The sequence below is a fragment of the Sminthopsis crassicaudata genome, chromosome 5, assembly GCF_048593235.1.
Source record: "Sminthopsis crassicaudata isolate SCR6 chromosome 5, ASM4859323v1, whole genome shotgun sequence".
Taxonomy (NCBI): Eukaryota; Metazoa; Chordata; class Mammalia; order Dasyuromorphia; family Dasyuridae; genus Sminthopsis; species Sminthopsis crassicaudata.
The window spans coordinates 172,246,826-172,261,444 of record NC_133621.1 but is presented as its reverse complement, the minus strand read 5'-3'; the positions used below and the strand labels follow the sequence as shown (position 1 = coordinate 172,261,444).

Below are 14,619 nucleotides of genomic sequence, written 5' to 3'. Positions count from 1 at the left end.
CTCTGCCTCTGAGAGTGGGATTGTTGGCTTCTGTGGGTTTGTGAATCTCCCGGAAGTCTGTCCCCCTTTGGCCCTGAGAACTTCTCACTTATATGTTCCACACTAAGTATACACCAATCATTATATCAGGAGGAAACCATTATTTGTTATAGAATTAAATCAATGGTAAACTAGATTTAACCATTGTCTCCTCAATTCCACTTAGTACCTTGTTTCAAGTTCTGGCCCATAACATCTCCTAGTAGGATTAAATCAATCATACTGAACCATGCTAAATTAGATAACTATTGTCTCTATCAATTCCACTGACTTAGCATCTTGTAAGAATCCTAACAAAATACCATTTAATTTATTTGAAAATTGTTATCTAATACTTTATAGGAAGATGGAATGGATTTAATTTTCAAGCTAAAAATGATGAAGGACTACAATTTTCATGTATTTTCCATAAGACAGAGGCTGGGCTTTTTTCAATTTGTCAATCAAGTTGTTTCACTATATATGCTAAAATTATATAATAACTGGGTCTGGCGACAGAAATCTGCACAAAACTATTTGATAGAGACACATCTTCAAATGAATAAAATTATGATACACATTAACTAAAAACATCAAAATTTTGCCACAATAATTTATACCTGAGGAAGTCAATTTAAATTCATAAAAATATTAGTGTTGTATTAGAATTTATATTTAGGACAGCTAGGAGGTGCAGTGCCAGAACAGAGCACCAGGCCTGGAATCAGGAAAACATCTTCCAGAATTCAAATATGACTTCAGACATTTACTAGCTGCATGATCTTGGACAAGTCACTTAATCCTGTTTCCCTCAATTTTCTCATCTGTAAAATGAACTGAACAAGGAAATGAAAAACCACTCCAATGTCTCTGCCAAGAAAACCCCAAATGAGGTCACAAAGAGGCAGACACAACTGAAAACTTACTGAATGACAACAACAAAGGTTTCAGGAAAATTTCTCCCTTCTCTCCCCAAATAAAAATGAAAATTTTAAACCTTTTTAAGGAGAAAAAAATCAATAAAATAGGAACTTACTTGTATCACATTGCTATATTTAACAATTTCTCCCAACAGCTTCCTATTCTCTGATTCATTCTGTTTTTGCTCCAGCTCTGCAGCATGCTGCAAAATAATAATAATAATAATAATAATAATAATCAGATCATCATTAAGAAAACAAAGTATCAAAGGTATAGGACCTGACAAGAAAACTCTTTGACATGAAAACTGGCAATGTGAAATGACATTTGGGGTTCCTATGATGCTCTAAATACTCTAGTGCCTGGAATCCTTTCAAAAAAACCCTGGCCACCTTCAACCCTATTTGTGAATTTACAAGCAACCTGAGGCTCTTATATTTAGTTTTCTCATGTGAAAATGAAGGTGTTGGGAGGGGGTAATAGTAAAACATACATCTCAAGATTATTGGGAAGATCAAATGTAATAATGTTGTAAAATGCTTCACAAATTTTAAAATATTATATGGATTCTATTATTACTACTATAATATGACTTATAAGCTACAAGGCTGATTTATAGGGTAAAACTTACCAGTTATCAGAAGAAAATACTACCCTAAGGCCCCAGACCAACCTCCTTCGTAGGAAGTTCGGTTACTAAAATCCAAGGCCCAGAAATCCTTCTGAATCCCCAGAGTGTCTTATTCTTGTCTTATTGGATTTCTAGAAAAGTACATGGTTGCTATGAAAAGGGGGAGAAAGAACATCTAGCTTTTTAACACAAATCTCAAGAAAGTGAACTCTGGATTTGGAGCTCTTACCATCAAGCTTTGATTGAAGTATTTACCAACTTCCAAGCTATAAATGCTCATAATTTCTATCTCTATGACCTCGACAAGTCAATTAATCTCTTTGAGAAACAGTTTTCTCACCTGTAAAATGAGAGTATTTGGACTGGATGATCTTTAAAAGTCCTAATAAATGTTTTTTAGGAAGCTGATCTCCAAGATTCTTTTACATCTTTGAGACAATGAATTTTTTGAGCAGATGATGGATGAAATCTAAGTCAGACCTGGATCTCAATTTTCTCAACTATAAAATAAGGGGATTGGAAGAGATGAACCCTAAGATTCCTTATAAAATATAAATCTATAATTTCCATGATCCTGTCTCACTGGGTAAGCTGTCCAAAGGACAATCATGAACATGTTAATGAAATCACCTCAGTTGAAAGTCTTATGAATGCTTTTTGCATTAACTCTATTAAAAATCCAGGACAGGGCTGTGCTAATAAATATTTAACAACCAGTTTTCCAAAAATGCAGGACACACAACTTTAATCTGCATTATTAAATTTTTTCTCATCACTTTCTTAAGTCTAGACAATGAACAAAGCAATAAATCAATCAATAAGCAAACATTTTTAAAATATCTACTGTCTTCCAGGCACTGTTTAAGGATGAAAAGACAAAATCAAAAACAGTACCTTCCTTCAATGACCTTATAATCTAGTCAGGAAAGATGATAAGTACATAAATAGATATGTGCAAACTATATTAAAGATAGAAGCAAAATTATTTAGGGGGTGGGAAGAATGAGACTGGAGAGAACAAGAAAAATATCAACTAAAAGATGGTGCTAAAGCTCAATCTTGAAGGAAAGTAGAAATTCTGAGAGGCAGAAATAAGGGAAATAGATAAAGAAATAGAGGTAGGTAAGATTAAGTGGCTTGCTCAGGATCACATATCTTGAAAATTATTGAGTCTCAAAGAGGTAAGACTTCCTGATTTTAAGCCAGACACTCTAGCCACTACACCATCTAGCTATCCTAGAGGAGCCTGAGAAAAATTTTAAAAAGATAGGAGAACCAAGAGAGAGTAGGATTAACATTCTAGAGAGAAGGGAGTATCTAAAAAAAGGTAATTATTGGTGTAAGAGATGCAAAGGATGTAGAGAGGTCGAGAACGATGGGGACTGAGAAAAGCCCATTAGATTTAGTAATTAAGAGACTACTGATAACATAAATAGAAAAAAAAATCACCTGAAAGAGATCTTGGGAGGGAAAATTACAGAAATATCATACCCAAGTTTCAAAGTTCCAAGGGTTAGGAGAAAATATTGGAAGCAACAAGAAAAAAAAAAAAGTTAAGAATCATGGAATTATAATAAGGATTACACAAGACCTAGCAGTATTCTGTTTAATGACCATAGGACTTGGAATCCTATATTTTATAAAGCAAAAAAGTTAGGGCTATAACCAGGAAAATTAAGTATAATACTGAATGAAAAAATATATATATACATTTAACAAAATGAAAGACTTTCAGGCATTTATGACAAAACCAGCAGAACTTAATGAAAATTTGGACATACAACATCCAGGAGAAATATAAGATAAAAAACAATAATGCCAATTATAAGGAACTCAATTAGGTGAAATTGTTTTCTCCTTATATGTTATAATATCATCAGTACTTTTCTGACTTTTCATTATTTGGGTAGCTTGAAAAAAAATTGGCTTGACTAAGTTGAGTATGATAGTCATTCTAAAAAAAAAAAGAACTATGTAGGAAGAGATTTTAAAAGTAATTATCTCATACAAATGAGGTATAAAAGGAAAAAGTGACACAGAAGGATCTAGTAGAGGGAGGATGACTAGTGCTGGAACCACTCTCATCAGGAATGAATTAAAGAGAAAACAACATATCTAGCAAGGCATAAAACTCTTATAAATTCAGAAAGAAATAAGGACAGTGATAAGATGGAGAGAAAATATAAGGAAGGGACTCAGAGGGATGATTAGATTAAGGAATAGGAAGACAAGATATAAGTAAAAGTAAAGTAAAGGAGTAAAGAGAGATAGGAATAGGATGAAAAAAGATAGGGAAAATAAGAAGGAGAAACATATGCTACAAATAATTGTAGCTTAGAATGTGAATGGGATGAATTTACCCATAAAATGGAAACTGACGTAGATTAAAAATTTTTAATTCAACAATATGTTGCTTTCAGGAAATGCTATAAAAATAAGAGATATACATAAAGATAGAATAAAGATCAGGAGTAGAAATCATTATGTTAACAAAAAGCAGGGATAGTAATCATGATTTCAGACAAAGTTAAAATTAATATAGATTTAATCAAAAGAGAAAAATAGGGAAATTACATTATATATCAGCAATATTATTCAAAACTGTTATAAACCATTTAAAATAACTAGACAACATAAAACACCTGATTATGCTTACCAAAACAAAGGATTATTAACATAAACCAATTTTTAATATGAATACAGTCAGATCTAAATAAGTGAAGTAATATTTATTGTTCATGGTTAGATAAAGCCAAAATTTAAAAACTGAAGTAATATTTATTATTCATGGTAGGTAAAACTAACATAAAAATGATAATTTGACCTAATTAATCTATTTGATGCCATCCCAATTAAATTACTTAAAAAATTTAATTGAATTAGAAAAAATAATAATAAAATTCATTTGAAAGAACAAAGGTTAGGAGCTTCAAAGAAACTATGGAAAAAATATAAAGGAAGCAGATTAAGGTGAGAGCATTTAAATTTTCTTGTGTAAGTAAAACTTATGAAGCCAAGAATAGAAGGACTGCAGAAAATTGAGGGAAAACTTTTGGAATATTACTAGGGTGTAGGAACTGATGAACTGATTGATTTAGAAAAAGACTTGGATTTATGAAGGAAGATGTTATCTACTTTCAGAGAAACAATTGACAAGTAGAAACAAGTACAGTAGGGTTTTACATATATGTATATGAGTATGTGTGTGTGTGTGTGTACATTTATATATCTACGTATATCTGTGTATATATAAGTATATGTATATGTGTGTATCCACACTTATAGATTGTAGTTTTCTGGGAGGATAAGGGAATATATAATTCATATATACAGACATATATACACATATTATATCCCCCTATGTATATTGTGTGTGTATCCTCACTTAATTATAATTTTCTTGAGGGAAGGGGAAAAAATAAAAAGCGCACAGTAGAGAATAAAAGAAAACCTACAAGGAAGCCAAGAAAAGCTGGGCAGCTTTAAAAACAATGTGTAGTTTTTATTAGATAGGCTTTCTTGAAATGAATTGTTTTATATTGAATACACATGTTCTGCTCTATACATAGCAAAGTTTTTTTTCTCTCATTTTCTATTTAAATTTAAAATAAATTTTTAAAAATTTTAAAAGATCATTAATAACTGTGGAGAAAACAATTTTTATTGAATTTGAGGTTAGAAGTCAAATTATAGAGTTAAGAGAGCAAGAAGAAAGGAAATAAAGGCATCTATCATAGCTAGAAAAATTGGGTAAGCCTGGGCAAGGCTGATTCTTGAACTGACACCTCAGACAAGAGGAAATACCTTAGGTTCATGGCATGGTGGTAAAAGAGGAATAACAACTATAAGAAACAGCTAGCAAGTCATTGTTAGAATAGAGTATGGGAAGGAAAGAAAGATGAAGTAAAAATAGAAAGGTAGATTAGAACAAGATTGTGAAGGGTTCTAAATGTTAGTCTAAAGATTCTTTATTTTATTCCATGGGAAATAGAGACATGCACCAACTAAGATTAGATTGGCCATTCTTACTCCAAGCTTCCAAATGTTCCTCCAGATGGGATCAATGAGTCTCTCTTTAGTGGATTTTTGGTAGAGATTTTTCTCAAAACTCTCCATTGCTCTTAACCCCTTGCATTCCAAGAAATGTTAAATGGGCACACCCTATAACTTTGAAATCTCATCCAGTTGTTTTATTATTATTATTATTATTATAGACAATTTATGAGTTGATTAAAAGTTTAGAGTTACAGAAACCAAAAGAAAAGATTTCTATTCTTAAACTAACTCCAACCTAAGCAGTTATAAATAATAACCTATAATGCACCTTACCTGTAATTTCTTAAGCAATGCTGCTTCTGTGTGGTTTCCTTGTTTAGCTTGCTTGGCTTTCCAATATTGTTTTTGTGCAGAATAGCGGTTCATAGGGCATACTTTAAAAAGGCAATCTGTAACAATTTTTTTAAAAAATAAGAATGGTCAATGCCAAATAAGTTTTTCAACCTCCTACCAAAACAAAAATTTTTTTTCTGCAGTGTTATAATTTCATAAAGTACAATATATCCAAAACATTCAGCTTAGAAATCACCCTACACAACTTCCTCATTACTCAATATTATTTTAAAACAAAATAAACTTGAGAGACCAAGCCAACATGGCACAGTAGAAGAAAAGAGCACAGCCTGACTCTGACTTCTGCAGAGTTCTAAGCTTCAGAGTAAACCAGAGTTATCTGTAGTTCAACTTTTTGTTACCATACTTAATCTCCTTAACCCAAGCCTTGAGATAATAAAGGCTATGTTTGTATATTTCTTCATTAATTAGTAAAATTTCCATACCTTTTTCAATCAACTTAGAGCCCCCAATCCAGTTAATTAAATATTATTTCTATAATAAAGTATAGTATCTCTTTATAGCTATCTTTATTTCTCTCTGTACCATCTCTAATCTCCTAAAATAATAAAGACATTAAATATATACATTAAAATAAACAGTAACAAAGATATAATTATTTATAATATTTTAGCTCTGAGAAAACTAACAGAGTCATCCCAAACACTCAGTGTAAGGACAGATGACTTCAGAGAATGTAACCCAGTCAGGAAGACAAATAAGAGTCTTCTCAAGAACCTTCTTCATTCTCTTTGTTAAGATTATAACTTTTTCATAAGGAATGAAATAGAAATTATTTCTCTCTCTCTTTTTCATTTTATCTCTGTCTATGACAGGGAAATGATCTCTTTGGCTTCTTTTAAATGATCATTCTGAGTCTCTTTGCTCCTTTCCTTTTGCTTTTTATGAAATTATCTTTAAAATGTTTCTTCATAAAAAGAATAGTTAAGATAGTTCTAACAAGAAAGGTCTTCCTCACTTTCTTTCTCTCTGACTTCTTTTTAGTTCATCTCATAGATTCAAGTTAAATTCAGCCCCATTCTCCCAAATGTAACTTTTAGCTTCTCTGCTCTTCAAGAAGCAGTAACAGTTGCTAAGCCCTCTGAAGGAGACACTTTTGAAAGAGTAAGTTACTCTTATTTTTGGTCTTGTGGTCCACTGAAACCTTTAGAAGTTTGTCAGATGAACTGCTAACCATGCCTTTTATGTCTTGAATTTTAGTCAAAAAACATTTATTAAGCACCTACTATGTGCCAATCACTATGCTGAGAACTGTATTTAATTTAAATTCTTCCTATTAGACTTGGTAGTGTTCTTATGTACTCAAAATATTTTCAAGTTTTTGTTCTGCCATCTAGTGTGTCAGATACCCTGTCCATTGAATCATTTGAAAATTTGATAAACCTGTCATCTACGTCTTTATCAACCATTAATAAAAATATTAAATAACAAAGGACTAAATGCTGATTTCTACTCAGATGATATCTATCAATATTAATACCAGACCACAAATGACTATTCTTTGAGTCCAGCTATTCAACTAATTCTAATCTAATTTCACAGTCATCATTTACTCTACATATTCCATCAAGCTCATAAAAATAATATGAATCAACAACAATAACATTGTAAAATGCTTTGCTAAAATCTAGGTAATCTATCTCTACATAATTGTCTTTGGCCTATTAATTTAGGAGTTTTATAAGAAAAGGAAATGAGGTTAGTTTGACATAATTTGCTCTTGATGAAACCATGATGGCTTTTTGTGATCCCTTCTTCCCTTTCTAGATGTTGACTTACCATCCTTTTTAATAATACATATTTACTAGGAATCATATTTAAACACATATAAAATTTTTTGTTAAAGAATGACTTTCTTAGACTTATTGGTTGAGATATTATAGACTATTAGATAGCCTATTCCTCATTTCTATATTTTAAAAGATTTTTTTTTTGACTAGGTGAAAGAGGATATTCTTTTTTTCAACTACTACCTAGCCTTAATCACTAAATGGTATGCTTCAGTCAAATTGAGACTTACTGAAGACCTTAGCGTAAAAAGGCCAAGGTCTCCCAAAACATCCATGGCCATCTCCAGTTATCCTGATTAAGTGCTGGGTTGGCCATCTCTAGTTATCCTGAGCTCTATTGTGCCACTGGACCCAGATAGCTCTGGAGTAGAGAGTGAAGCAGGTGACCTTACATACCCCTCCCTCCTTTAAATCCAATTCACTTGCATATTATGGCATCACCTTCCAGATATCCTGGTCCTCTTCATAAATGAAGGACAAGCAACAACAGACCTAATTTTTAGAAAGTTTTTCTTTATATCAATTCTAAATTTTTATATATGTGATGTACTCATTGATCTTAGTTCTTCTTTCCAGAACCAAATCTTATAAATTGTGATAGCCTTCCTATTGTTATAGAAGAGAATGAGGACAAAAGCTTCTTTCTTTCTTTCCTTCCTTCCTTCCTTCCTTCCTTCCTTCCTTCCTTCCTTCCTTCCTTCCTTCCTTCCTTCTTTCTTTCTTTCTTTCTTTCTTTCTTTCTTTCTTTCTTTCTTTCTTTCTTTCTTTCTTTCTTTCTTTCTTTCTTTCTTTCTTTCTTTCTTTCTTTCTTCCTTCCTTCCTTCCTTCCTTCTTCCTTTTTCTTCCTCTTCCTCCCTCTCCTCCTCTTTGCTGCAGAGTGTTACAATATTATTCTTCAATTTAAGACTCAAGAGAATTAATTGTGGCATTTAGGGTTTCATTGATTTGCCCAAGATGACAAAGGAATTATGTATCAGTGGTAAGTTCAAATCCAGATCTCCCAGACTTTTAAGCCAGAGTAATATCTATTACACTAAATTGTCTCTATTTTTTATATTGAAATGTTATTGAGAAATATTTAACAAAATATATAAAAATATAGTAGAACCCAGATAATGTTAATATGTGATTTTCTAGGTCAAAATACTATCCTTGGGGATCCTTATGTATGGGTTAGTGGTCCCTTTTCTATTTGAGTTTGACACTACTGCTTTATATTATTAACACACCCCCAAAAAAACAAAACAAAACAAAACAAACAAACAAAAAAACAAACAAACCCTAATCAGGATAGCAATAATGGATAGAACAATAACAATGGCTGATATTATGTAGCTCTTCTAAATTTATTCTCTCTCTCTCTCTCTCTCTCTCTCTCTCGTATACACATACAACACACACACATACAACACACATCATCTCATTTCTCATTTGAGCCTCACAAAGTCACTCTGAGATAGGTGGCAAAGGCCCTAGAATCATTATCTTCATTTTATGAAAGAAATCACTATGACTTAGAGAAATCAGCTGACTTGTCTTTCCTTATAGAAAAAGGAAGTTTCAATGATGAGATATGAACAATGGTGAGATATCATTAAAGCACAAAGGCTTTAAATGAGATTCAATTTAAATAGATTATATTTTACTGTCCCTGTTATTTGATTTCCCAAATAAGGAAGGTGACTGTGTAGTGACACTGAATAGGCTCCTTGACCTATCAATAATATTACCCTAAGCCTCTGTAAAATCTATATATATGGGTACTTTCCCTTTATTCCTATGAATTGCCAGTCATCTGGCAATTATCCATCAATTGATGCCAATTAAACTTTTTATCTTCTAACCTTGCCTATTAATTTATTGACTTCCAGTCAAAGCAACAAAGGTGGGAGGAATTACTCTCTGGTAGGATCTTAAGTCCTCTAGGGCTTAGATTTCCCAAACACTCTCAATTCAGCACGTAGTATAAGTAGATATTTTACTGTCATGTCACATTTTTGACTCATACAGAAATTGTAATCAACTAAAACCTATGAATTCTTAATATGGAGTCCATGAACTTAAATGTATATATGTAACATGTATATATGTATGTATATATAATTAGTATTTTTTATAATAGTATGTATTTTATTTTATTCATTTTTAAAAGGATTCAGAGAAGAGATCTGTACACTTCTTCAATCTGCCAAAGGGATCCATGATATTAAAAAAAGTTAAACATCATTTTCACATAAACTTTTGTCTAGTCACATTTTCTCCAAACAGTACTTACTGATTGTGGTTTACTACTCTAACTTATCAATGTCTTTTTTCATTTACTCGTCCAAAGCATTATCTAGTCATGTGAGATTAGTGCTATTGGCTAAGTTGACACTCATACTTCTTATATCTCTTCAAGTAATTTGTCAATATTTTGAACAGTTAAAAAAAAAAAGGTTTTTGTTTTCCAGAAAACTACAAACTGACTTTGACCTATTAATGATAATTTTTTGATCCAGTTCCTCAAATACTGTAACATCATTTAATCCCAATCTCCACCAGTTATACTTCTTTTGAATTTTTCTAGACATCTCCATTGTCTTCTTTCTCCAAAAAATTCATTATTAGTAAATCTAATTGTCCTAATTGAATCAATCTTAGTAGTGATGTCATCAGAACTTATTGCCCCTCTCATTGGATCCTCTGGAGGCCAGAACCATGACTTCCAAAACTTCCTTTAAGGAGAGGACCCCATTTTCTACCAGCCTTACAACTTTGTGACTTCTTTAAACTTCTCCATCATGCCCTGTATACCAAGTACTTTCTTCCTCCTCTCACTATCCTTTTCATCTTCCTTTTATTTGTTGCCTTTCCCCTTAGATTGTAACCTCCTAGAAGGCAGGTACTAAATTTCTTTTTATTTGTATTTATATCCACAACATTTACCACAGTACCTTGCATTGTATTGCTTAATAAATGTTTATGGAGTGATTGACTAGTTCACATCTCCTGTCTTGTCCATTGGAATAGCATGAGAAAATTTATCAAATACTTTGGTATAATCCAAGCACACCTTGATTTATCAATCAAATATCCCTATAAAAAGGGGAAGGGGAAGAAGTTCATCTGGCAAGAATTTGTGTAAAGATTTTTCTTAGAAGAAGGGATAAAACACAGTAGATCTCTGCTGTAAGGATTCAGTGATACAAGGAACTACAACATGAGTAATCTCCCTCTACTAACCCAGGTCAGCACCTTCTCTGCAATTTGAAGTCCTAAAGAATTACCTAGAGCATTACCAACAATCCTAAGTTGGTCAATGAATTCCCCGAATCAGTCTCTTTTAGCAGCTCCTCAAATGAAATCAACTCTGCTTGTGTCTTTAAATTTTAATTCATATCCCTATTGGGATAATCTTCCTTGCAAATTATTAGGCCAATGAATCCTACATCCTCTGAATCTTTAGAATTTTAGTCTTCTAAAATTTCAAGTGCATTAAAACTATGCCTAGATTTCCCCCTCTTTATCACAAATCCTCTCATTGTTTCTCCTTATTAGTTAGAATTCAGTCCAGAGTAGCAGTTTTCTTCATCTCTTGCCTCCATATTTTGAAAGTCTTAGGAACTTATTAGTTCAAATATATTTAGCAGAGTTCTAGCAAATGTATATAAACAACTGAAGTACCTACTGCTACCTTATGGTGATTTTATGCCATATTTAAATACTCATTTAATTCCCCCCATCTTTCTTTTTTCTGAGGCTGAGGTTAAGTGACTTGCCCAAGTCACACAGCTAGGAAGTATTGATTGAACTCAGGTCCTCCTGACTTTAGGGGTGGTGCTCTAACCACTGCACCACCTAGCTGTACCCCCCCATCATAAACAGTAGATGACAATATCATTTCTGCTTTTCACACAACTAATCCTTACACCAAATCCTTTCCCCTATGTTTGGATTTATGGAATTAAGACTCTTGGTCTATCTTATTTTATTGTGCTTTTAGAGACACTGACATCACTGCAAAACCAGATGGGTAAAAGTAACGATGACGAAAAGTATTCCCATGGGAAAGAATTCTGTCTCCAGGCAAAACAATAGAAAGCACCTTCTCAGTACTTTGTAGTTCTGTTCTTAGATTGTTTCAGTAACAATTTGGTCACTGTGCCCCATTAGCCATATATACCTTTATCAATCTCCTAATTTTTTACTTTCTATTCTCATCACTGTCCTGATGTCCATTCACCTTTCAACTCTGTACCACCCCTAACTTAGAATTTATCTTCTCAGACTAATTCTACAACTATAACTTACTCATCTATTGTCCACCTTTGAGGAGAATGTGACATTTATTTGTGTATCTGTTGACGAATTCTCTTCTTGTATGCACAAGCAATAAAAAAAAATCTTGGCTAAGCCAGAAAAATTCAGAAAGCTGAATTAATTCATCTATGGGTAATGTAATTCACTCAAAGGAGTGAATCTTGAGTGAATACTTGTATATTGTTCTACTCTTTTAGCAATTCTGTTTCTTTTGAATAAGAAATAGATCTATATTCTAGTCTCATTGCCCAAGTCTCAAATTTGTGTTGTTGCATTAAGATTTATATTACTGGTGAGGGTACCACCAGCTTCCCATTTACCAAGACTCACAATTTAAGTGTCATCCTTGACTTTTTACTGTTTTGCACTCTGCATATTCAATCTGTAGTAGTCTTTCTATTTCTATCTATTATATGTGCATATATGTAATATGTATATAATACACACACACATAGATAGATAGATAGATAGATAGATAGATCCATACCTATATCTACACAAGCACCTTTATTTTGATATTATAACTATCTTGGTAAAGGCTTTTTATCACATCATGCCAGGACTGTTGAGAATCCTTGCCTCAAGCCTCTCTCCACTCTAATTCATCTTCTAATTAATTATTAAACTGATATTTCTAAAACAAGTTTGACCATAGCAATGTCTTTCTCTGTGTCTCTCTTCTCTCTTATCTCTCTCTCTCTCTGTCTCTGTTTCTCTCTGTCTCTGTGTGTCTCTATCTGTCTCTCTCTGTGTGTCTCTTTATCTGTTTTCTATCTCTCTCTCTCTCTCTCTCTGTCTCTCTCTCTCTCTCTCTGTTCTCTCTCTCTCTCTCTCTCTCTCTCTCTCTGTCACACACACACACACACACACACACACACACACACACACACACACACACTTCAACAATTCCAATGGTTTCCTCTTTGATCTTATTAGGATCAAATATAAAATATTTAGTTTGCCTTTCAAAGTCTTTCATAGTCTGACTCCTTGCTATATTTTCAGTTTTCTTACATATTACTCCCCTCGATAGATTCAAGGCTACTAAACCATATAGGAAGATGCAGCACTTAGGAAAACCACTATTTACATATTTTGTTATTAATAATACACCAACTCATTAAAATCAGATCAGAATGACATTTTGAGTTGGCTTGGGCCATAGTCAGGAGTGTAGTTATACATTTGATATATTTCTTTTTGAATTTGACTAAATCTTGTAGAAAGTTTATTTTGTTTTGTTTTGTTCCCTTCTTTAATTTCAACTTAAAATTTAAAAGATCAGAAAAATGTTTTACCAGCCCCTAGGATTTAGTTATACTTAATATACTTAATCCCTGGGCAAAATACAAATTAGACACTACTTTCTTAGCCACCTGTTTATTACCCAAAACTCTCTTCTGAATTTAATCAAGCAGCAGCCATTTTTCTTCAAATACCACCTATATACCTAATATATTTCTCAGTAATAATGCACCAACCATTCCACTATGTCTTTTCTTCCTCTGATCTTTACCATTATCAAATAGAAGTTGTGAATATACGTCATATTCAGTGAATTACAAAAAAAAAACCTGCTTCCTCTGGAGATGACCCAGCTCCTTACACTGCAGGAAACGTCTCATTCATATTACTGCACTTAGATTCATTGTTGAGTGATTTTTTTACTTTTCTTTGTCACATTTTTTCAGCTCTATCTCTAACCTGTTCACCCAAGTAAGAATTAGCTTCTTTCTTTTTGTCCTTTTTTTATTCCTCCTAAAAGTATTTGTTCTATTGTTTCGAAGAATGCTTTCTCTTGTTACCCTTAGGGAATAGAATTGTATTCAACCACCATCACTTTCACTTTTCTATCTCAGGAAAAATCTTTAAATAAAGCTTTATGTGGCTTGTTGACAGGGAGAAACAGAAACAATCCCCTTAAGCAGCTCCACAGAAAATTTTGTCTTATTCTCAGATGATGAAATTGAAATTATTTCCACTCATAAGAAAGAGTGTTCCAAATCACTACTGATCAGAGAAATGCAAATTAAGACAACTCTGAGATATCATTACACACCTGTCAGATTGGCTAAGATGACAGGAACAAATAATGATGAATGTTGGAGGGGCTGTGGGAAAACTGGGACACTGATACATTGTTGGTGGAGTTGTGAAAGAATCCAACCATTCTGGAGAGCAATTTGGAACTATGCCCAAAAAGTTATCAAACTGTGCATACCCGTTGACCCAGCAGTGCCACTACTGGGTTTATATCCCAAGGAAATACTGAAGAAGGGAAAGGGACCTGTCTGTGCCAAAATGCTTGTGGCAACTCTTTTCGTAGTGGCTAGAAACTGGAAGTTGAATGGATGTCCATCAATTGGAGAATGGTTGAGTAAATTATGGTATATGAAGGTTATGGAATATTATTGCTCTGTAAGAAATGACCAGCAGGAGGAATACAGAGAGGCTTGGAGAGACTTACATCAACTGATGCTGAGTGAAATGAATAGAACCAGAAGATCGCTGTACACTTCAATGTTGTATGAGGATGTATTTGATGGA

General features: G+C 33.0%; 1 protein-coding gene across 2 annotated transcripts in view; it reads right to left on the bottom strand.

Moving 5' to 3' along the window:
* The window catches only part of ITPR2 (inositol 1,4,5-trisphosphate receptor type 2), a 507,042-nt gene that overhangs the window by 375,315 nt on the left and 117,108 nt on the right, over positions 1-14,619 (bottom strand). For both annotated transcript variants that reach the window (XM_074268787.1, XM_074268789.1), the window contains exons 3-4: positions 5,900-6,015; positions 1,055-1,141 (exon numbers count right to left, since the gene is read on the bottom strand). In XM_074268787.1, the coding sequence (XP_074124888.1) occupies positions 1,055-1,141; positions 5,900-6,015 (203 nt within the window). The remainder of the gene's footprint in view (positions 1-1,054; positions 1,142-5,899; positions 6,016-14,619) is intronic.